We start from the raw sequence: 23,642 nt of genomic DNA, 5'->3' as shown, positions 1-23,642 counted from the left end.
CTTCTGCCTCTCTCCCTACTACTCATGCTCTTTCCTGCTCTGCTCTCTCAAATAAATAAATAAAACCTTTAGGGCGCCTGGGTGGCTCAGTGGGTTAAGCCTCTGCCTTCGGCTCGGGTCATGATCTCAGGGTCCTAGGATCGGGTCCCGCATCGGGCTCTCTGCTCAGCGAGGAGCCTGTTCCTCCCCTCTCTCTCTCCCTGCCTCTCTGCTTACTTGTGATCTCTCTCTGTCAAATAAATAAATAAAATATTTAAAAAATATTAAAAAAAAAAAAACCTTTAAAAAAATGGGAAAAAAAAAACAAAAACAAAAACCAAAAACAACTAAAAGCCATCCGGCACACAGGTGGAGCCCAACAAGCATTCAGTCCAGGAATACAGATGTCCCCACCTCCCTCTGACTCTACCATCGCCACCATTCCCAAAGGCTACGGGAGCCGTTTCCAGTTCCAGTCAGTGGTAAAGATCTGGGAGTCAGAGCATATCCATTGGATAAAACAGCCTAGAGAGAACAGTTGCCAACACTACAGTGAGTCTCTGACTCAGCTTCTCCACCACCCTGCCAGTGTGTCCCGGCCCGGTACCCCAGCAGACACCACTCAGACGCGACCCTCAGACTGCACAGGTTCTCTCTGCCAGACATGCCATGCCGCGTCACCAAGAACAGCCAGGCTCTGGTCTGCAGGGCAGCCTGCTCTATAGCTCTGGCGCCATCACACCGGCTGAGCTGCCACCACAGCCCGGCAAACCCCTAGAAAGTAAACTGCCGCCACCGCAGTGACTCTTCAGCTCTCGGGACTGCGCTCTGCATACAGGTGTCATGCGCAGGGCTGGCCGGTGACGGGCGTGATATCACACGAGGGTCACGGGACAGAGCAAAGGCACAAACCCAAGTATGCGCAGCCTCCAAATCCTACAACCCTGTCCACATAGCATCCTACTTCCAACTTTTTCCCAACATTCGAAAAATCCAAGTTTAACTTTAGCCCAAACGGTCAACATTCAGGGGTTACAACATCTCCTTTCTTGAAGACCTTTTCCCACTGACCTCAGCTTCTTTTTTCTTCGCACGGACTTTCTCCACTTCCATAAGAATCTTCTGGGATTCATCCACATTTCCCTCAGCTCCCAGTTGCTCAGCTTTAGCAAGAAGTTTTCCTATTTCTTCATTCAACTCATGTACTTTTTCTGCCTGAAAGAAGACAATCAGGTGAGGCAGAGAATCAGGTGAGCAGACATCTAAAACCGAAAGATCTTAACACAGAGACAATGCGTGTTTCTCCTGCTGTACTTCTGCTCCGTTCTACCAAAACTACACGGAACAGCCACGGTCCTCATGGGATCACAAGCAAACTCTAACAACTCTGGCATCTCTACTGCCTCCGCTGACCTTAAACTAACCCAGCCGGCTGCAGTCCCTAAGAGCAGCACCACACCTGTCATGTCCAACATGGTGGCCAGGGTCATCATGGTGGTCACTTTCTAGACTGTCTCTTCTCCCATCTTCTACCACCACTCAACCTTCTGCGTAAGGGCCATAAAATGTCCAGTTTAAGTGCATACATCTGTACTGTAAGCAAAATGCCCAATCATTTGGGATTTAATTTTAGAAATAAGATAGCTGGGGCACCTGGCTGGCTCGCTTGTTAAGCCTCTGCCTTCGGCTCAGGTCATGATCCCAGGGTCCTGGGATCGAGCCCCGCATCAGGCTCCCTGCTCGGCCGGAAGCCTGCTTCCCCCTCTCCTACTCCCTGCTTGTGTTCCCTCTCTCACTGTGTCTCTGTCAAATAAATGAATAAAATCTTAAAAATAAATAAATGAATAAAATAGCAACTACACATATCCCAAACAATGCTTTTACAAAACTGAGAGGAGAGAACACTGAAGAGATTCATTAGCTGCACTCAAAGACAGGAAACAGAATGTGCTCATAGGCCAATGACACACGGATCTACCGTCTCCATTCTTCAGGACAGCTGCACCACAGTCTAACCATTGCTCAACTAAACGTCCCCCACTTACGGTTCTATGTGGGGGTGTTAAGAAGGCAAACTTTGATAAACACGGACAGTGGAGGAGGGACGGAGGCAGCAAGCAGCTCCAGGGAGCAGAGAACTTGCTGACCGCCTTCTCTCCTTACTGGGACGCACTGAGGCAGCACGGACTGTCCCCCCCAAAGACGCGGTCAGTGCCGATGGTAACCGTAACAGTGCTGTCAGCCTGCTGGCAGGCTGGTTTTCGGCACACAGCGAGCTACACACACAGCTCGAGGAGAAAGTCCCAGGCATACCTTCGCAGAAACTTCTGCACTGATCTCCTCCTGTGTCTCTGCCAGCCGCTTCTTGGCAAGCTCAGTTCTCCGATCACACTCAGCAATGAAGGACTCCAAGTGATCCATCGCCTAGCTCAGGAGAATCAGAGAGCTGTGATCAGTCATGAGGAAGGTCGTGGAACCCATCAGTTCAACAGGACATACACTCCTGGGTTGGTTTCTTAAAGCCTGTAAGTTCGGTGGGAAGATCTTAAACTATGCTACAGCTAGCACATCCATAACCACATTAAACCAAGGGGCTCTGTGAAACCGAGTGATCATTCAGAAGCATGGTCTTCTCATCTGATTTATCTCTCGAATTTTGTAAAAGGACCCCCATCCCTCAATAACATTTCCCGGACTATTTTAGGCCATAATTAATAGCGTTCTCTGAGGGGCAGGAAAGGCTGGACTGAGACTAGGATCGGAGGCCCTCTTCTGGTGAGCTGTGGGGGTGCGGATGATGTACTCACTGGTCTGTGTGAGCCACGTAAATATTATTCCCTCATGTTCTGAGGGTAGAGTTCCCCCTTCCACCTCAAAACAAAACAATAGAACAAATATTACTGAGAGCTGTGAGCACAGTTAGTTATTGCCTGTCTAAAGTAGCAGGAAAACTGGTTACTACTTACCCAAAGAAATAAAGGAAAAGAAACTCTAGACATCTAACTGCTCACTCTGAAAAGACTTGTGGGGGAAACACGGACACTAATAAGCTGCTTCACATGTGTTAGGCAGCAGATCTGCCATGACCAGCCCCAGGCCCCAGCATAACTTCAGGTAAACATATAAACAGGGTATCTGTCCGGCTACCCCAGTGACCAGCAAGCAGCACCTCCCAAATTACGGCCACTAGTCCACTCGCAGATGCTGGCACTGTGTGAAGCATGACAGCGAGAGAGGCGAGCATAAGATGACAGGCCTGGGTCACGGGATCTATCACCAAAACGTATGGAAGAAACAGCCCTGGGTGGAGATGACAGAAAGCAGATGACAGGCCAGCAGACCCAGTGGTGATGAAGCACAGCTGCCTTCTGGGGCGCCTGGGGAGGCTCAGCTGGTGAAGCGTCTGCCTTCGGCTCAGGTCGTGATCCCGGGATCCTGGACTCAAGTCCTGCATCGGGCACCCTGCTCAGCGGGGAGTCTGCTTCTCTCTCTACCCCTTCCCCTGCTCATGATCTCTCTCTCTCTCAAACTCTCTCCCAAATAAATATATAGGATCTTAAAAACAAAACAAAACCAAAGACCAAGTGGTAATAATCTATGTCCCTCCACCCAAAGACGGCCAGAGGGAGCAAGTCAGCAGATCAGCTGTTAAGAAAGCTCTCTACAAGGAGCGGTGTGACACTGGAATGGACAAGAGGGATATGGTCTCCTCCAGAAATCTGAAAATCTCTTTTCAAATAAACGCACAGCTGGACACAGTTCAGACAGAGAAGTTCTGCGGTGGTGCCAAGCCCCTGAAGGCACTGGAGAAACCCTGAAGTACAATCACCCACTGGCGCCAACTCCCGGTTTCGCTCCACATTCATTCGCTCCGGGAATTCAGGACCTCTCTCCTGTGGTGGGGCCATTCAAATACTTTCCCTGATAAACATTTCACTATGTTCACATGAAACCGGTCAGGAAAGACAATAATCATCATCTGTCTGCATGCAGCACACTTCCTGGAAAGATACAGAGTTGACCATTCTGCTGACAGGGTGGTAACTCGCCAGGATCCAGTGCCGGCAAGCTGACACAGGTTGCACGACTCCTGTGCTCGTAAGGGACGACGGATCCTGGCAGATCATCCTCAAATGCCCTGGCTTCACCCACACAGAGGTACTGAATCTACGGTGCAGATCCTTCCGTTAACTGCCCAGAGTGGTCTCACACCTGAGACAGACCCAGGAATCCACTTGTCAGGGGTCAAGTGGTGACACGTCACAATCCATTAAAGAAACGAGCTGCAGTTTCAGCAGAATCCAATTAGCTACAGACGCAGCAGACCAGAGACATCGTTTAACTGCCACATTCTTTAAGAGGTGACACTCTTGGGGGGCTCAGTCAGTTGGGCATCTGCCTTCGGCTCAGGTCGTGACCCCAAGGGTCCTGGGATTGAGCCCTGCATTGGGCTCCCTGCTCAGCGGGGAGCCTGCTTCTCCCTCTGCCTCTGCTGCTCCCCCTGCTTGTGCTCTCTCACTCTCTGTCAAATAAATACATAAAATCTTAAAAACGAAAGGATATTCAAGTCTATAAATTAAGCCCTAATCACAACCCACCATTCTCTAGAAGGTCCCCCAACCTCTCCAGCTTCGGCGTGCTGTGATGAAACGCAGACTGCTGAGGAGGCCTGAGCACAGCTCTGACACCAGGAGGCAACTGAGTGTCACTGCTGCTGGAGGCCGCTCCTCCACACTCAGGACTGCGCGGCGCTGTTCCCAGTGTCGCCAGCCCAGCAGAGATGACACCACCAGCCAGAGATCCGGGAGCCTGACGTGCGCTCTCAGGGAGACTGGTCACAGCGAACATGAGCCCCTGTGCTATGCTGCGTGTCCACATGTGCCTTAAAACGGCCACACGGAAACTTAAAGTCTCCACTTCCCAGATGAAGAAACTGAGGTACAGTTTCCAAACTACTAAGTGATGGCATCAGGCTCCAAGGACCCTTATGGTTTGGCTCCAAAGTCCCTCCACTCAATGTGCACAACTCCAAGGCGGCCACCACCAGCCCAGTTCATAGATGAATAGAACAAGTTACAGTAACTTGCCCAAGGTCACAAAGGGATCCCTGCCCGGGATATCTGACCTAGTAACTATTATACGGTTCATCGTAGACAGAAAAAGTAGGTATAATCAGAACCGGTCTCAACTGGTATATTAAAGACAGTCTGGAAATTTGTTGATACGATGTGTAGTTTCAGAAACCTGTCAAATAAAACATCACAAACCAAGACAATTTGGGGAGTAAGTTAACTGTTTTTACTGAGTTAAAAAGAATCAAATTCTTCATACTTTCAGTAGTGTGGACTCTAACTCAATTGTACTGCTCCGTAACAGCTTCACGGGTTGAATTAAAGTATTAATACTGTGGTTTGTCTGCCAGTGTTCAAGTTGAGAAATCTGCAATGTTGTTACACAGATCACCTAGCAGCAGACGTCATACAGCCCTTCCTAAGGAATTTCTGGAGAAAACACTGTCAAGAAGTCAAGGCCTGGCCCTGGCATGGTCAGCCTGAGGCTATCTTAGGCTACAAGGAGACAACAGTGAGGACAGGTGCCCCAGCGGTTCCACCCACCACGCTCAAGCTGAGGGTCTAGGCAGGCAACACCTACACAAAGAATCACCTTCCAGGAACTCTGCCTGACCAAGACCCCAAAACAAGGTTACTCACTATCAGCAAAGATGTGAAGGTGGGAACTCTTCTGCCTGCCAGTGGGAGCATGGTATCATCAAAACCCCAGATACCCTCTGACGCAAGGGTTCGGCGTCTCGGAAGCTCCCCCGATGCGTGCCGACGGCGCAGACATGCGCACAATGGCAGTGTGTAATGCAGACCACGATCACCTACAGGGGACTGGTCATGTAAAGCAGGTACCATCCCTTGGCAGGCTGTGCAGCCACAAAAAGCAGTAAGAAACTCTACACATAGGTATACTAAGAAGTGAAACAAAAAAAGGGAGGGGCAGGTTCGAGTAAGTGTAGAAATTGCCACTCGCGTAACAGGAGGAATGCAGACACGCCGTCTGCCCCTAAAGCCAACGGGAGACGCTGGTTACTTCTAGAGGCAACCAGATGACTGACGAGCAGAGCAGGGGAGAGGCTTCACCTTCTGTTCTGGTAAAGTCCGAACCAAGCGACAGCCCTACACGTGCTCACATTAGTAAGAGACGCGGCACCCTTTGTGAAATGACGCATCTGGGCAATAACGCTCATCTGCTGCTGAAAGCACAGGGCCCCTGACCATCAGCAGGTCAAAGCCGCTGCAACCACTGCCGCCGCGGAGGTGGTCCAAGAGCAGGTGCAAAGCTCCGCCTCAGAATGTTCCAGTCACAAAGCAGAACCTAAATCCGATCGACGATCAAGCCTCCACACCCAACGCCTACAGTGCAAGAATTTCGAGGACCGGGGAAACATGTTAAACAAGACATCATGAAGCTATAATCACCAAAATCCAGGGTATGAGACTTCTAAAAAATTAGTTTCTTCAAACAAATAGATTTTAAAAGATTTACGGAAGCATTCTAACACGTAGCCCTTACTTCCTTTTTTTTTTTTTTAAGATTTTATTTATTTATTTGACAGACAGAGATCACAAGTAGGCAGAGAGGCAGGCAGAGAGAGAGGAGGAAGCAGGCTCCCTGCTGAGCAGAGAGCCCAATGCGGGGCTCGATCCCAGGACCCTGGTCTCATGACCTGAGCCGAAGGCAGAGGCTTTAACCCACTGAGCCACCCAGGTGCCCCATGTAGCCCTTATTTCGAATCCTGAGTCAAAGAAATAAAATTACAAAAAAATCCTTTCTGAAGCAATCTGGAAAATTTGAACACTGTCAGTCAGATGCTAAGAAATTATTTTTAAAGATGACCATTTCTAATAAAATCCTCACATTCTAGATACAGTATTTACAGAGGAAATTCTGCCTAGTAGCTAATATAAAGTAATCCGGGTATGGGGCGGGGGGTAGGGGGTACGCGCCTGCCTGGCTCAGGGGAGCACGTGACTCTTGATCTCAGGGTTGTGGGTTCAAGCTCCACGCTGGGTCCAGATAGTACTTAAAATCTATAATTTTTTTTAAAGATTTTTATTTACTCGAGAGAAAGAGAGAAAAACTGAGCACAAGCTGGGGGAGGAGCAGAGGGACAGGAAGCAGCACACTCCCTGCTGAGCAGGGAGCCGGAGATGGGGCTCCATCCCAGGACCTGGAGATCACGACTGGAGCTGAAAGCAGACGCTTAACCGACTGAGCCACCCAGATGCCCCTAAAAAATAAGACCAAATATCCAGTGGGGGAAAAGCAAAGATAAAGACAAAATAAGAATTTTCATGTCAATAACCACTGAAAACTGGGAGACAGAACCCAGAAATTTCATTTTAACATCCTGCCCACTTCTGTATCTTTAAAAATTTTCCTGAACACATTTTTAAAAACATGCCAAGTAGATTCTTCATTCCAAATGTGATACCCGATCTCAACACACATGGCAAAAGCAATGCTGAAATATTTACAGACTGACTGAGATGCATGCGATTTGTCTGCAGATCTGTGAGAAGCTGTGGGAAGATGAAACCCGGCTGGCTGTGGGCTCATCTTCCCCAACGCTAAGTGATGGCTACTAGGAAAGCCACCGTATGATTGCATTCCACTTCTGACTTTTGAGATTCTCCAGAACAAAATTTAATAAAAACTCCCTGGTGGGATATCTGGGTGGCTCAGTTGGTTAAGCATCCAACTCTTGGTCTCGGCGGCTCAGGTCGTCATCGCAGGGTCCTGAGACCGAGCCCTGTACTGGGCTCTGCACGCGGCAGGACGTCGGCCGGAGGTTCTCTCCCTGCCTCTTCCCTCCCTTGCGGGGATGCGATCTCTCTCTCTCAAATCAATCAATCCCTTGTAAATCAACCCTTCTTAGGCTTTTTTTTTTTTAAAGATTTTATTTATTTATTTGACAGACAGAGATCACAAGTAGGCAGAGAGGCAGGCAGAGAGAGAGAAGGGGAGAGCAGGCTCCCTGCTGAGCAGAGATCCCGATGCGGGGCTCGATCCCAGGACCCTGAGATCATGACCTGAGCTGAAGGCAGCAGCTTAATCCACTGAGCCACCCAGGCGCCCCTCCTTTTTTTTTTAAAGATTTTATTTGGGGCGCCTGGGTGGCTCAGTGGGTTAAGTAAGCCTCTGCCTTTGGCTCAGGTCATGATCTCAGGGTCCTGGGATCGAGCCCCCCATCGGGCTCTCTGCCCAGCAGGGACCCTGCTTCCCCCTCTCTCTACCTGCCTCTTTGCCTACTTGTGATCACTGTCAAATAAATAAATAAAATCTTAAAAAAAAAAAAAAAGAATGTCTGAACTTTAAAAAAGAAAAAAGATTTTATTTATCTGAGAGAGACAGACAGCGCTCATGATCAGGAACGGGGGGGGGGAAGCAGACTCCCCACGGAGCAAGGAGCCTGATTCAGAACTCCACCCCAGGACCCAGACGCTTAACCCAGGCACCCTCTCGGTCTTTTTCTTCTTCTTCTTTTTTTTTTTAAATTAAGATTTTATTTATTTATTTGACAAAGATCACAAGTAGGCAGAGAGGCAGGCAGAGAGAGAGAGGGGAGGAAGCAGGCTCCCCGCTGAGCAGAGAGCCCAATGCGGGGCTCGATCCCAGGACCCTGGGATCATGTCGGTCTTTTTCTTCTTAATTGAAAAATAATCCATGTAATCGTAGCTTTAAAATGCTCTGTGAATGTAACTTCCTACCTTCCTTTTTACCAACAGAACCTCAGAATTCTAACCCAGAGCCAATTCCTAAACTCGCAGTGTGACCCAGGCTTCCAGCAAGTGCACTTGAACACTGCAGAAGCCTCACTAGCCAAGGTTCGCTTGTGGCAAGTAAGAAGCAAGTTGCTGCTGCTGGGCCGCCTGGACCGGCTCAGTAGGAAGAGCTAGGTCACGAATCCAGCGGACACTGGGTGCAGAGATTATTTAAATTAAAAAGGCTTAAGTAAAAAAAAAAAAAAAAAAAAGGCAGTGAGTTGTTGCTTTTAAAGTGTTCGCTTCGGAGCGCCTGGGTGGCTCAGTGGGTTGGGCCTCTGCCTTCAGCTCGGGTCGTGATCTCAGGGTCCTGGGATCAAGCCCCGCATCGAACTCTCTGCTTGGCGGGGAGACTGCTTCCTTTTCTCTCTCTGCCTGCCTCTCTGCCTACTTGTGATCTCTCTCTCTCTCTGTCAAATGAATAAATAAAATTTTAAAAATAAATAAGTAAATAAGCAAATAAATAAAGTGTTTGCTTCCCTGCATTTCAAATACTAAGGGACTGCCTCCATGGAGGGGAGGGCACATTCCATGTTTTAAAGGCCAGATCTACCCATTCTCTAAGTAGTGTATCTTCAATGAGCACTCCCCCCCAACAAAATCTAGAGGTGAACTCTCTAGTACACACAATTTTGCACCTTTGTCTTGCTCGTGATATCACCACAGTTCTGTCATTAAGTAGGTTCTGTAAAGTTTCAAGGGCAGTCTATGCCAGGAGTAATCAAAATTTGCTTTGCTAACTCATTTCTCTCTTTTTGAACAAAGAATTCTGTTGTGTCCAATTTTCCAATGTTATAACAATCCTACCATAAACACATTTGTGTATCAACGTCTGACTGTATTTCTAATTACTTCCTAAAGCTAAAAATTTGTAAAAATAAATCACAAGACAGAAATATTCTACACATTCACTCCTGCCTATTATTATATTAGCTAACAGGACCTGATAACTGCACATGATACAGAAAATGTAGTTTCTTCTCTCCTCTTCCAAGAAATAATCACTTAACGAGGTGCCCGGGTAGCTCAGTCAGGTCAGGTATGATTCCTGATTTCAGCCCAGGTGATAATCTCAGGGTCAGGAGATCTAGCTCCCAGCTGGGTATGGAGCCTGCTTGGGATTCGCTCTCTCCCTTCATACTGACCCCCAACAGCTCCCGCAAGGTTTAAAAAAAAAAAAAAAAAGAAATCACTTAAGAATTTGGTATATATTTTTTAAAACTGCATTAAGATGCATACCTAAGCACTCAATTTTTATTCCAATCAAACAAGACAGTTTGGTAAGTTTCCATTTTTTCTTCTTCATACCAACGCACACGTCTTCTGTTTTCTACAATCTACAGCCATGCAATATTTCATTTAAGTGTAACATGACTACTTTAGGTCCTCTAAGAACAAAAGCTTTTTGGGTATTTTCACTAATGCAAGATGATGCAATGAACATCTTAGGTCTTCTCATACATACGCAAACGTTCTTATAAGACAACTTCTTACAAATTGTTTAAATATTTTAAATTTGTAAAAAGAGCTCATGAGTTCTTATAAAAGATCTACTCAAAGTCCAATGTCAATCTATAAATCCAGCAACTAATTATGAAAATAGATCTTAACAACAGGGACACCAGAGTGGCTGAGTCGGTCAAGCCTCTGCCTTCAGCTCAGGTCGTGATCTCAGGGTCCTGCGAATGAGCCCCACATCAGGCTCCCTGTTCACGAGAGTCTGCTTCTCCCTCTTCCTCTGCTGCTCCTGCTTGTTCTCATTCTCTACCTCAAATAAATAAATAAAACCTTAAGAAAAAAATCTTAATGATGCCCTCTGTAAAGACGGGTTTTATTTTAACTAATGTATCATGAATAAATCAACTAAAGCCCCAAGTTTTAGCCAAGTTTTTCTTTTATGAAAAAATAAACAAAACGCACGCATGTCTTAGCAGGTCTGTGCAGCATGCAAAGCCTTCTCACTGACCCAACTACCATAATTGTGCTAAAGAAAGAACACATCCCACGTATGACAAAAATGGTTTTAAAATATAACTGCAGGGGTGCCTGGGTGGCTCAGTGGGTTAAAGACGCTGCCTTCGGCTCAGGTCATGATCCCAGCATCCTGGGATCGAGTCCCATATCGGGCTCTCTGCTCAGCAGGGAGCCTGCCTCCTTCCTTCTCTCTCTGCCTGCCTCTCTGCCTACTTGTGATCTGTCTGTCAAATAAATAAATAAAATCTTTAAAAATATATATATATATAACTGCAATGTCTGCTATCTTTAATATATTTGATAAACTTCTCAATATTAAAACAAATTTCCTGAGCTTGTGGTCAGGTGTCGCCCTGAGTGGCCCACTCCAAATCCAACTCCTCTGCCAGCACCACATGGTGCTGCCTCCATTAATTCTGGCAAATAACATCAGGCTTAGGGCACTTCCAGAGACTTTGGTAAATGGTGGGTCCGTGTAACAGAGTTACTGCCAATAATGGAGATACTCCCCCAACATCTGGTAAGCTACAGAAAAATACACTACTAAAAAAACCCAGAGCCAATCATCCATTAGTGATGGTTTACAACCTATGACAATGATACCTGGGCCCATTTACCAACCGTGATGACCGCACTGCAGCCCTTCAGGAACCAACCTCAAGAGGGACTCCTGGGAGCCACATGCTGGTCCAGGGCCTGAGCCTTGCACAGTGCAGGGGCCTCAGGGCAGCCCAGGAGCCCAGAACCACCAGCAGCAGGTCAGGGTTAGCAAGAGTCAGCCCACTAACCACAAGTGACCAAAATGTTTCTGAAGGGTCCTTGCTTCTCAAACTGCAATTTTGACACGAAACATCACCAACTAGCCTTCTGATAATCCTATCTGTTCATCCTGAATCAGCTATCTTTAAAAGATGAAACCAACCTCCAGAGAACTACTGGATGGCTGGTTACATGGAAAGGGGTCGAGACTTTTTACCTGAACCTTTTAGACCTCTGCAATCTCCCTCAGCGAACATGCATTATCTACTAAGAAGATTTAAAAACTGATTTTCACTAAATTAACTTTACAAATCTGTATTTTAAGAAAAGCCTTTATTTTTCCATTAAAGTTTATTCTGTAAAACTAAGCAGATAAAGTTATTTTAGCTTGGTATTTTAAAGTCAGGCCATATTTAATTACTTATCAAAGTAACCCATGTACATCCAATCACTACTGAAAAGTATAAATTAAAAACAAGGTCTTCATGCTAAGTATGGAGCCTACCTTAAAAAAAAAAAACAAAAAAACTAAAAGGTGGGGTAAATTGTATGGCATGTGAATTTTATCTTAAACCCACTGAAGAAACTTGTTAAGGTAAAATCTCCACCCTCAACACCCAGAGGTATCTTCTTCTCAGTTTTATAATGCAACACTCCACTGTGTAATGAAACTCTTCTCCCTTTAAAAAAATTCTGCAACAAGCATCTCTTCTGTGCACTCATTTGCACATATCCCTAAGATATGTTCCCAACAGCAGAGTTCTGGAATGAGTTCCTATATACCCTGACAGACTGTCCTCCTTCAAATATGGCTACTCCAAAATGCCCTTCATTTTCAGGGCAAAAGGACTTCTTCCACTGGTTATCAAACATTTTAATATGAACCATCTATAAGATCAAAAGTGACTTTTAAGGAGTTGGGGGGAGGGGTGGTTACCTTTTTAACAGAAAAAGTAATTCCTATATATGATAAATTTTCGCATAGTACACAAAGGTCTCTTGCCCTGATCTAACCCTCCAACCAAGTTAAGAGTGGTTATAACCTCTTGGGTTCCTCTAAAACACCTCTCTGCACATCTAAACATGTTAACAAGTGTACAGCACCCTTCCTTAATAAAACAAACAAACAAAAAATACACTACGGAGGAGTACCCAGCTGGCTGAGCTGGGGGAGCATGCAACTTTTGATCTCGGGGTCATGAATTTAAGCCCCATGCTGGGCATACAGCTCATTTATAAGTAAATCAGTTAAAAAAAAAAAAAAAAGGGATGTATGCAACTTAACGCATTGTTTAAAAAACAAGACAAGGGGCGCCTGGAGCACTGGACTCTGTCCGGTTTCAGCTCAGGTCCTGATCTCAGGGTTGTGGGACTGAGCCCCATGTAGGGCTCCAAGCTCAGAGGGGAATCGGCTTCTGCTGCTCCCTCTGTCCCTCCCACTTGCACGCGCACCACGACATGCGTGCCCACTGTCTCTAAATCCTAAAAAAAAAAAAAATCCTAAAAACACAAACACTGTGGGTGTGCACCTGGGTGGCTCTGTGAGGTGAGTGCTACACTCCTGATTTCAGATCAGGTCATGATCTCGGGGGCTGTGAGACCAAGCCCTGTCACCCACTCCATGCGCAGCGCAAAGTCTGCTTATCACTCGTCTTCGGCCCCCACCCCCACTCCTGCAAGCGTGGAGCTTTCTCAAGTAAATAAATAAATTCTTCCCCCAAAATTACATTAAATAAATAAACACTACGGAAGCAGGTTATTAGACTTTGCTTATCCACTTAATCTGTCTTGCAGATAATTTCACACCAACAATACAACGAACAGGCCAATTCTCTTTTCACAGTTATCCATCATCCCACCCTAAAGAGTGATGGATTTAGGCAGGCCCTTACTGAGGAAGCCGACCTGGTTCTGTTGCCTGAAGTCATGAATGCTGTGGGAATACTCTAGGACAGGTGTGTCTTTGTGCCAGTGATGTGTGATCCCAGAACCGGCCGGGCTGGCACGTGCTTTCCCATCTTGAGACGCTGAGTTGCCCAGGAGGTGTATCGGGACTACCTGACCCTCCACTTCTTCAGTTCTGAGCCAGGTGAGCATCTGTCACAGGGTTAGACGCCCACGGGAAATGTCCTTTTCTATCCTTTGCTCCTTTTTAAATTGAGCCATTGATACCCTTCTTGTCAATTATGATGAATTCTACATTTAAGATAACCAGCCCATCATCATACACACTGTAAACGTCCTGTCCCAATTTATTCTCATTGTACAAAAGGGAACTTTTTTCCAGTAATCTTCACATCCAGCACAGGGCTCAAACTTGCGACCCCAAGATCAAGAGTCACATGCTCTTCAGACCGAGCAAGCCAGGCGTCCCATGTACAGGTATTTTTGTGAGGCTAAATTTTAAGTTTTTACACAAATGTACCCACTTTCCTCTTACAGCTTCTAGACTTTATAGCATTAAGATGACAAACAAAATTCATTTCCTAGGGATCTAACTGGGTATTTTCCTACTGGCTAATGCATAGTTTTCTACAATATTCATTAAAAAAACCAAACAAACAAAAGAACGCTTTCTACCTTTCTGCACACTGACTAAACACACCTCCTTCAAAATACACTAAATACGTGTTTCAGTCACTGACTCCGTTTCTCCTACTCATCTGTTTTCTAACTTTAAATTTATCAGGTCATTTTAAAAATGCACTGACATTCTGATTCAGCAGAAATGCTAAGACCTCTGATCCAGGAAACATTATTAAACCTGATATTTCAAAAAATACACCTGTGCATTGCCCAGTCCCTGAAACCTGACATCCCAAAGTCACGGCCTCTTGGCATAAGCACCTGCAGGTGACTGAAGGACGTACACTCACGATGCAGAAAAACTCCCTTTCCAAGCCTCTCCTGTCAGTCAAGCTGTTGTTAAAGGCACTTTTAGTTAATGCAAAGATTCAACACTGAGAGCACACGGTGGTTAAAGGAATCTGAAAAAGAATTAATCTTAATCACTTTGAAGACTACTGGTTTAAAGAGAGTTTACTCCAGCTACTACACATCCTTTAAGATGTCCTTTGGTGAGGAGGAGATGCCATTCTGTGGCTTCCTCACACCAAGCTCTGCCCCTTCCCAGTCTTCACTCAGGAACCCGAATGCCACCAAACCCCTTTAGTGACCTTTGGTCACGCTAGTGATGGACAGTTAGGAAAAAGAAAAAAACAAATGAAGTGACTAAACCCTGCACTCAGAGGTGAAAACTGCTGTTAAAGGCTGAAAAAAAACATCTCAGCTGTCACAATGGTTTGTGGCCTGGAAAACTACAGCACAGTAAGGTAATACTCAGGTTTTGTGGTAACAAAGTTTCACTGAAGGACAGGGGACATATTTGGAAGAAAAGTCTTAAAAAGGGTTCCTTTGGGAGGCAACAGTTTAAAAAAAGTTGTGAAATTCCATTTTATAACCAATGAATTGCAAAAATTTAACACTATTGGGGTATAAATTGATACCACGGCTTTATCGACAACAGAAATGAGACAGAGAAGGGACGCCATTACAAAACTATCTCACAAGGATAGGGGTGCCTGGGTGGCTCAGTGGGTTAAAGCCTCTGCCTTCGGCTCAGGTCATGATCCCAGGGTCCTGGGATCAAGCCCTGCATCGGGCTCTCTGCTCAGCAGGGAGGCTGCTTCCTCCCTCCTCTCTCTGCCTGCCTCTCTGCCTACTTGTGATCTGTCTGTCAAATAAATAAATAAAATCTAAATAAAAAAAAAAAAAAAAAAACACAACCCCCCCCCCAAAATACAAAAAACAAAACTATCTCACAAGGATAAACGTATGCAATCCTTATCAGCCAAAACTTCCTCCCCTCGGAACAGACCCTAAATGAACCCTAATACACGTATGCCAAGAATATATTCCAAACATTCGTAATACTGTTTGTAGTAGCAAAACAAAACAAAACAAACAAAACCCACACCCAAGAACCAAGCCAGGTGTCTACAGATAATGAAGAGAGTTTGGGGCATACTCAAGCAGCAATGAGAATAAACCAAACCCAATAAAACAGGTAAACAAAAATACAACACTGAATGAAAAAAGTTATTAAAGATTGTACTATGAAACTATTCTTTTAAGGCTTAAAAACAAGCAAAAATATGAAGTTCAAGGAACCATAAAAATACATAAAAACATGTTTAAAAGGAAATGATACACACCAAACGCACAACAGTGCCGGCGTGGTAGACTGACAGGTGACAGCAAGTATTACTTTGCCATTCTAGCTCCCAGCCCTACTGGCAGAATAACAAGTTATCTCTTTTGTTATTCTGCTGCATAACTCACAAATGTTACATTTTTATTCTTGTTAGTTGGTATTTGGCTCTTCACAGTAGAGACGAATTAACATAAAATAAAACTTACATCTAATTCAAAAAACAGGTCCCTTTCTTTACTTGCAATCTCATAATCTGCTCGGAGGGCCAAGTCGTGGATTTTGGTACATTCTCCTAAATCCATGCGCTGTGAGAAAGAAACAGAAGTTTACACATGAACATCCACCCACTGCAGAAAGCACATGACCTGGTGTTTCAACTGTTACCAAAATAAACAACACCTTTTTGAACAGTAAACCGTAATAAAAATATTAAGAAACAGTACATAGCCAAGAAACCGTATTTTTCTTCTAACACCATGATAATATGACACTTTGATACGTTTAAGTGTGAAGGTTTCTGTCTCTTCTAGACCCAGAGATAACTGGACTAATAATGGAAACTGTATTAAGTTTTGCAAGTTTTACTTCTGCATCAGACATGTAAGAAGTCTGTTCAGTGGGGCACCTGGGTGGCTCAGTCGGCTGAGTGTCCAACTCCCGATTTCTGCTCACGTCTCAGGGTTGTGGCACAGGGCCCTGCGGCAGGCTCCACACTCAGCAGGGAGCCAGCCTGGGATTCTCTCCCTTTCCCTCTCCCCCTCGTCCCATTCAACCTCTCTCTAAATACATAAACAAACAAAATATTTTAAAAGTGAAGAAGAAACATGTCATCAGTAAACAACAGCAGGGAGGAAGGGAGAGGCCGCAAGGAAACACCAGAAGACAAGAGCGTCACCAACAGCCGCAAATTTCTAGGCATTCCTTCCTGCAATCTTCACTACTCGAGATGCTCAGTGCCTACAGTGCACAGACAAGGAAAAGGGGAGAGCAGATACCAACCAGGTTTGGGCAACTACAGCACAACCTAACACTTGGCTCTGCACACCTCTTTGTAGACCAGAAGGCATAAAGCAGAATAGGTCCATTTAGAGCCCCATCCCACCCCCCCACCCCCAAAAAAATCCTCCAAACATTCTCCTAACCTAGTAAATGACCCTGGATATAACTGGAGACAGAGAATCAGGCCACTCAGTTGTCCCACTTGACAAACAAAAGGTTGTTTCACTGAAACAAATGACCTGTGCTACCAGTCAGATTAGCCTGATGCACTACTGCGTGTTGGAAGCACGTGCGCAACGATGAATCTGAGAGCGGGACTCCGAGATGGCACCCTCCACCTCTGGCCATCGAGAGCAAAAGCGAGGTTTGTCCGCTGAGCATCACGCTATCAAGTCACACAGTGCAAGTTAACAAAACCCAGCATCACCATGAGGAGAGGCGAAGTCCAAGCACTTGGACCAAACCGTGTCCACGTAACTAGTAAACAAAGAATGATGGAGTCCAGGACCTCCTTTAAGCTCAGAGGACAACTATGGCCAAAAGGAGCTCAAAAACTTCATGGGTTATCAAGTCCTTAACGTTTTAGGCCAATTAGGGAGGCTGGCAGTACCTGACTCTTGGGCCCTAGTCTCACAGAACGTGCATGCCCTGCTCACTTAACAAAACGTCCTTTAGTATGAACGGTGACAGAACCAACAGCCGGCTCCCTACTCCCTACTTCATTCACCGAGGTCAACTTCTGCGTTTAAATGCTAAAGACCTCCCTCTTCATTATTCTTCCCATGAAGTTACATGTAGTCCATGTATGCGGGGGGATTTAGAGGCAGGACAACAGTGTATCTACAAGCCAAAGTCGTAGCCACAATCGCTCTCCCTGGACCGCTGACAACTTTCGCTTCATTCACTCTCTTAAGTATCAGGATGATTCTTTAAAATACAGTCTCGGAGCGCCTGGGTGGCTCAGGTCATAATCCCAGGATCCTGGAATCAAGCCCCACATCGGGCTCCTTGCTCAAGGGGGAGCCTGCTTCTCCCTCTCCCTCTCCCTCTGCTTGCCTGCATGCCGCTCCCCCGTTTGTGCTCTCTCACTATCTCTGTGTGTCAAATAAGTAAAATATACAGTCTCCACACACGAAAACCAAGAACCATCGCTGCAAAGTAACTGGCAAACAACAGAAATGCTTAAAAGCTAATGAAAACTCTGTATCTCAAAGAAAACCCACCACCAGCAGAAGCAAGCACTAAAACCTTCACTACTAAGCATTTTAAGTACAAACAAATTTCCACTCTACGAACTTCAACTGTCAAGAAAATTTTGACAGCAGTGAACCACCCACGAAGCAAAACTCTACTGCTGGCCTTCCTTTGGCTGAGAAGTCTCAAGCTGCCAGGGCTAATGCAAGCAGCGGACAGGCCTGGGATCCACGGTTACTCCCTGCCTGTGTATCTTCAGCTTTCCCAAGGAGGCAGGACGTACTGGCGGGCCAGTTCCCCTGGCAGCTAAGCACCAAACACAGCTGAAATACCACAGTAAGTCTTCTTCCAAAAGATTTTAAGTCGCTGTTAAATCCAGCGTGTCAAAACGTTTTTACGGAAGGAATACCTGTGTTCTCTACCCTCTGGTGGCCTCACACTGGTGACACAGAAGGGCACTCAAGGCTCCTTTCAGCACTTTTGGAGAACAAACATGCTTCCACTGAGACAAGTTACACTACATTCCCTCCAGCTATCTTACTCTCCCAGACTTACTAACCAATACTGTATTTTCCCATTACGGCGCGATGGAACTGTAACTTCTATTCCTCCTCGCCTCACCTCTAATGACAGGAGACGGTTCTGAGCAACAACCTGGGCCTGGAGCAGTCCTCTGAAGACTTAAGACTACGACCACTCTCACTCAGCCCCTCTGCGGGAACGAAAACAACCCGTTACCTATTCATTTATTGTCTGTCTTCTTCGTCCACTGGGTAAAGCCTCTATTTTACTGGCACCACAGCCACAGTGCCCGGCACACAGCAGGTCTTCAGTAAACAGCTGAGGAATTAATCTGTACCTGACACAATAGACGCTGGCAGGAAATGGCCCCATTCCGGTTATTTTTCTCACCGGCATTCTGGAACAATGCTACCCAGAGTTCTGGCCTCCCCTCCTCAAGAAACTGAGATGCTTCACACACGTGCACATCCATCCCTCTTCTCCTTGGTTTCTCCCCTTAAGAGCGGTCAGCAGTTCCAGGTTCTGAAGCCTCCCTACAGGATCTTCCTTCGGCAGAACTGCTCTCAACCAGCGGAAGCCATTAGTCTACACCGATGGTACAAACGACAATCCACAGCAAAACAGCTCTCTACATCACATCCAACTACAGGCAAAACCTCAGGTCACAAAGGGACGGTGTTGGACATTCATCTCCTAGCTGCTCTCTGTAGAGTCAGCTTGAGAAGATCTAATACATATGTGCGATCTCCCACAGGCTGCTCCCCTCACAACGGTAACGAGAACAGCAACAATTAACCATGAAGAAAATGTTCCCCAGTGGATGCACATTTGACCCTTAAAATAAGCAGACAGCCTTCATACTCCGTGAGGTGGCTGTGCAACCCAAACACGGTGGTGGTCTTTACAGGACTCCTCGGCTCGAAGTGGCTGAGTCACCGTAGATAATCCTCCACCCTTTGGTCTTCTTCAATCCTATTTGATTTTGAATAGATGCCTATTCCACAAACTAGCCTTTATCTATTTGGTTCGTCCAAAGTGAATGTACAATTTTAGGGGTCGATATTCATTGGACGGCATGCTGATTTCTTGAAAAGGTAAGGTAACACAACGCTAAAAACTCGGTGGTGTATCCACCTGACTTACTAAAAACCCAAGACCTGGGCAACACTATCAGGTCCCCTCCCTCCTGAGGAACTTTGTACTATCACTCGGCTATCATTCAATAAACCTTGCACTGCTGCGAACCAGATCAGACTTCTGATCTTCTTTAGATCAGAAGTCTTGCACCGGCATATGCTCAACATGAAACCCAACCAATGAACCCAGAATTTTCAAAGCACTAAAGGCTGACCTGAACCGTACTTTTCTGGTTTGGCCAAATGATACAACTCATACTACTTGGTTGCGAATACCTCCGTAGAGGCGATTCTACAAAATATACGTTAACTTACAGAAAGAAATTCTGACAGCAGTGAAATAGGTCCCATAACAAGATTCCACCAAACTAACAAGTCTATCATTTGAAAGGCAGTACGTGATTTCTGCCCGGTAAAGGCAGCCCCCATGTCTGAGTATTCCATGACGTTCCCCCAACCCCGAATACACCTACCGTCCCAGCCAGGATATCATGAGGGCAGCAGTCCAGAAGGTGACTCTTGCAGACACGGTCATCTGTAAACTTGACCCTCTGTCTGGTTTCGTCTCCTGAAATTCATTTGTGGTTTTAAATAAGACAATATTACCACGTTAAACACCAAAGCACATCTGGTACAACAATTCACCTGGATGGTTGGCAGACTACCAAATACAATGGAAGGCTGATCTAGAGGTATTTACAACTGGAGCGGGATACGGATGTTTTCTGATGCTAAATGTATCATGAAGAATCACACACTTAATGAGATCTGACTCCATCATTGTGCCAAAGAAGTCAAGGAATCTGAAGTAAGAGGCTGAGCACCAAAAGGCCGTTAACCCCACACGTACATGTGGGCAATGATACCAAAACCCACACTAATCAGAGGGCCATGAATCACCACATCTGACTTATGGCTGGTAGTGTCCACCAACAGAAGCTATGTATTACTCTGATCATTTTGCTATGGACAAATGCATAGGCAGTATTTTGCCCAAAATCACATGAAGAAGAAGGCTTTCCAACTCTACCACTGGCTGATAAATGATCTAGACTTAATCTTCCTATCCCCTTCGCCCCACCCTTAAAAAAGAAAGTTGGCACCTGGGAGTCACTTTTAACAAGACAATACCAAAGGAGGAAAAAAAAGGGGGGAGCTAGGTTAGTCAATACACACTGTGAGTTCCAACACATACTGTACCCATCTGCATTCTTCAAGACCTCAGCTGCAGAATTTTATGCCCGCTGTTGAAAAGTTTTAAAGGGAAAGTTTTCTTGCCCCACCTGCAGTAAGGAAGTCAGGGGAATGATACATAAAAGTAAAGGCAAAGTGGAACGTGACAAACTTTAAAGCTAATCTGTGTCTACACAGAGCTGTGTCATACGAGAAGAGTAGGAATATACTTCAGGATTCGCAAGCATCCAGGATTAATGTCGTGTCTCTTTACTGGAAATGTTTTCTTTCTAAACTACACTTTTAAAGTTATTCGTGAAAAAAAGCAAACACTTTTTTGTTATAACAGCTTAGAAATTGGTTGTGACTCACGGCTCGATGAACATGAGGCTTTTCTGCAACTCCCTTGCAGATTGATGTAGGCAGGCAAAGATACACTGAACCTTTATAAATAAAATAGAGGGGCCACAATTGTTCAGTTTGTATGAAATAAAAGTATGGGAAGCAATTCAAAAGCAACTCAATATACAAAGAACGCTAAAAAGCACTTATTCCCCTACGGAGTAGAGTGCAAAGAGTCCGCACAGCCCTGCGAGTGTGCCAGCGGGAACTACAGCTCCGTCCTCGGGCGGAAGAGAAAACACAGACCACGGCGGGCGCGCGGGCCGCGAAGGCGCGACCGCTCGCTCCCGAGACAACCACCGCGACCGCTCGGCCTCCCTACGCCGTCCCTGTCCGACCTGCACCTAACGACTGCAAGCGCTAGCTCAACACAGGGCTCCCGCGCGGCTGCGAGGGCCGGCCCGCTCGGCGCCGCGGGAACCCGCGCTGCACGAGCTCCACGGACGGCGGCGCCGGGCACCGCAGCAACGGCCGGGGCCGCGGGGCCGCGGGCCCGCCCGGCCCCCTCGGCTGGCACGGAGCGTCCTCCCCGCGGAGCCCCGCCGCCGCCGCCGCCGCCGCCGGCGATGTGCAGCCCACGCCGGCGCCCGCCCTTCGCCGACTCCGCGGCCGGCCCGGCGGCGCGGGGCCGCGGGCGGGGGGCGAGGCGCGGCGCCGGCCAGGGAGAAAGCCGCAGGACGGCCCGTGGGGCCGGGGCTGGAGCCCCACCGGCGACTCGGGCGCCGAGGCAGGAGCCGCCCGGGGCCCCGCCGCCAGCGAGGGAGAAGCCGGCCGCCGCCGCCTCCCGGGCGAGCCGGCTCAGACAAAGGCCCGGCGCCTGCGGTCGGCGCGCGGGGGAGGGGAGGGTGTCCGGCGCAGGCGCAGGCGCAGACGGTCGCGGCCCCCGCCTCAGGCCGCCCGGCGGCCTCGCCTCACTCCCGCCCCCACCCCTCGCCGGTCCGGCCGCTCCGACTCACCGTCCCGAGCCGTGCCCATGAGCTGGTCCAGCAGGGCCCGCATCTGCGCCTGGGCGGACATGGTGGCCGGCGAGGGCGGCAGGGACGGCGGCGACGACTCCTCTCAGAGCGGTGGGGGCGGCAGCGGCGGCGGCAGCGGCGACGAAAGCTGGTCGCGTCGGCCTCGAGCCCGCTCGGCTCCTTCCCGCCGCGGGGGACGCCGGGAGGAAGTGCGTCGGTGGGGGCGCTGCGCCTGCTGGGAAATGTAGTTTCTAGGTGGGGTGGGCGGAACAGGGACTGAAACTCCGCCCTGGAGGAGACCGGCCGAGAGGGTCCAACCAACCCTGATTTTGCTCTAGGTTCCGAGACCTTTCTATTCTACTGAGAACAAACTACGATAAAATAAAATAGCATAACATAAAATAATAAAATAAAATAAAATAAATAAAATAAAATAAATAGGGGCACCCGGGTGGCTCAGTGGGTTAAGCTTCTGCCTTCAGCTCAGGTCATGATCCCAGGATGCTGGGATCGAGTCCCGCCTGGGGCTCCCTGCTCAGCGGGAAGCCTGCTTCTCCCTCTCCCACTCCCCCTGCTGGTGATCCCTCGGTCATTCTCTGTCAAATAAATAAAATCTTAAAAAATAATAATGAATAAATGCAAACAAAAAATAAAGGCCCCTATGGGTTTGTTTTGGTGAAACTTGGCCTGGTTGTAGAATGTCACTGGAGAGTAAATGGCCACAGCTTTTCAACACAACGGAAAGGTGGAGACACCCGTCCCAGCAGACATGCCCGAGTTCCTCGAAGGACGTTGTCATCGAGAGCGTGCGGCACCGGGGCAGAAGCGGGGAGAGCGGGGAAGCACGGCCAGGTCGAAGATGCAGACGGCAGCGGCAGGGAAACCCCGCTTCCCCGTGCTTTTGCGGAAAGCCCCGGCTCGCTGGGACCCTTCCGCTGCGACGGACGGCACCGATCTGCCGCCGTCTGCTTGTGCAGTCCGGGCTCCGGTCCGGAAGGGTCGCTTCGCTTCTCTCGGGAGAGGGCCGCGGATTGCGCCCTTGCGGTAGGCCCTGGGCCCCGGGCAGCACGCGTTCCCGTCGAGGCACGCACACTTCCAGGAGGGAGGCCCGGAGCTCCGAGACCCCAGCCGCGAGGCGCTGGGGCCGTGGGGCCCCGGGAGAAACTCGCTAACGTACCCATAGGCCTGGAGCAGGGAGACCCTTTAAAGAGGGGCGAGGCACAGCTGCCTCTCCCGCCCTGTGAGCAGAGCACAGTCCCTTTTGTCCACCCGTCACGTGCGTTCCGCTGGGCCACGCGGGTCGGGCCTCCTCGTGTCTCCCTGGGGTGAAGGCTGTGGGGCCTCGTGCCGCGCATCACTAGGACGGTGGGGTGGTCAGCAGGCCGCCTGGTCTGGTCCAGGACACCGCGACAGCCCGCGCGTGCGCACCACTAACACAGACGCTCCCGCACACCCCGTTCTTCCCAACGTGGCAGGGGCCCTTGCGGAGGAGACTGAGCCGTCC

At 47.8% G+C, this 23,642-nt stretch overlaps 1 protein-coding gene across 4 annotated transcripts in view; it reads right to left on the bottom strand.

Annotated features, from left to right (window-relative positions):
- LUC7L (LUC7 like) overlaps positions 1-23,554 on the bottom strand; it is a 36,965-nt gene extending 13,411 nt beyond the window's left edge. For 2 of the 4 annotated variants that reach the window (XM_080829779.1, XM_080829778.1), the window contains exons 1-7: positions 23,316-23,554; positions 22,139-22,373; positions 21,153-21,223; positions 20,081-20,175; positions 15,963-16,061; positions 2,293-2,403; positions 1,051-1,194 (exon numbers count right to left, since the gene is read on the bottom strand). In XM_080829779.1, the coding sequence (XP_080685905.1) occupies positions 1,051-1,194; positions 2,293-2,403; positions 15,963-16,061; positions 20,081-20,175; positions 21,153-21,223; positions 22,139-22,373; positions 23,316-23,493 (933 nt within the window). In that variant the 5' untranslated portion in view covers positions 23,494-23,554. Of the gene's footprint in view, positions 1-1,050; positions 1,195-2,292; positions 2,404-15,962; positions 16,062-20,080; positions 20,176-21,152; positions 21,224-22,138; positions 22,374-23,315 lie in introns of those variants that run through there. The other 2 variants (XM_080829781.1, XM_080829780.1) reach the window with 1 other exon arrangement.
- Positions 23,555-23,642: the final 88 nt, after the last annotated feature.

The sequence above is a fragment of the Martes martes genome (genome assembly GCF_963455335.1).
Source record: "Martes martes genome assembly, chromosome: 18".
Taxonomy (NCBI): domain Eukaryota; kingdom Metazoa; phylum Chordata; class Mammalia; order Carnivora; family Mustelidae; genus Martes; species Martes martes.
This window is presented reverse-complemented; position numbering and strand designations above follow the sequence as displayed.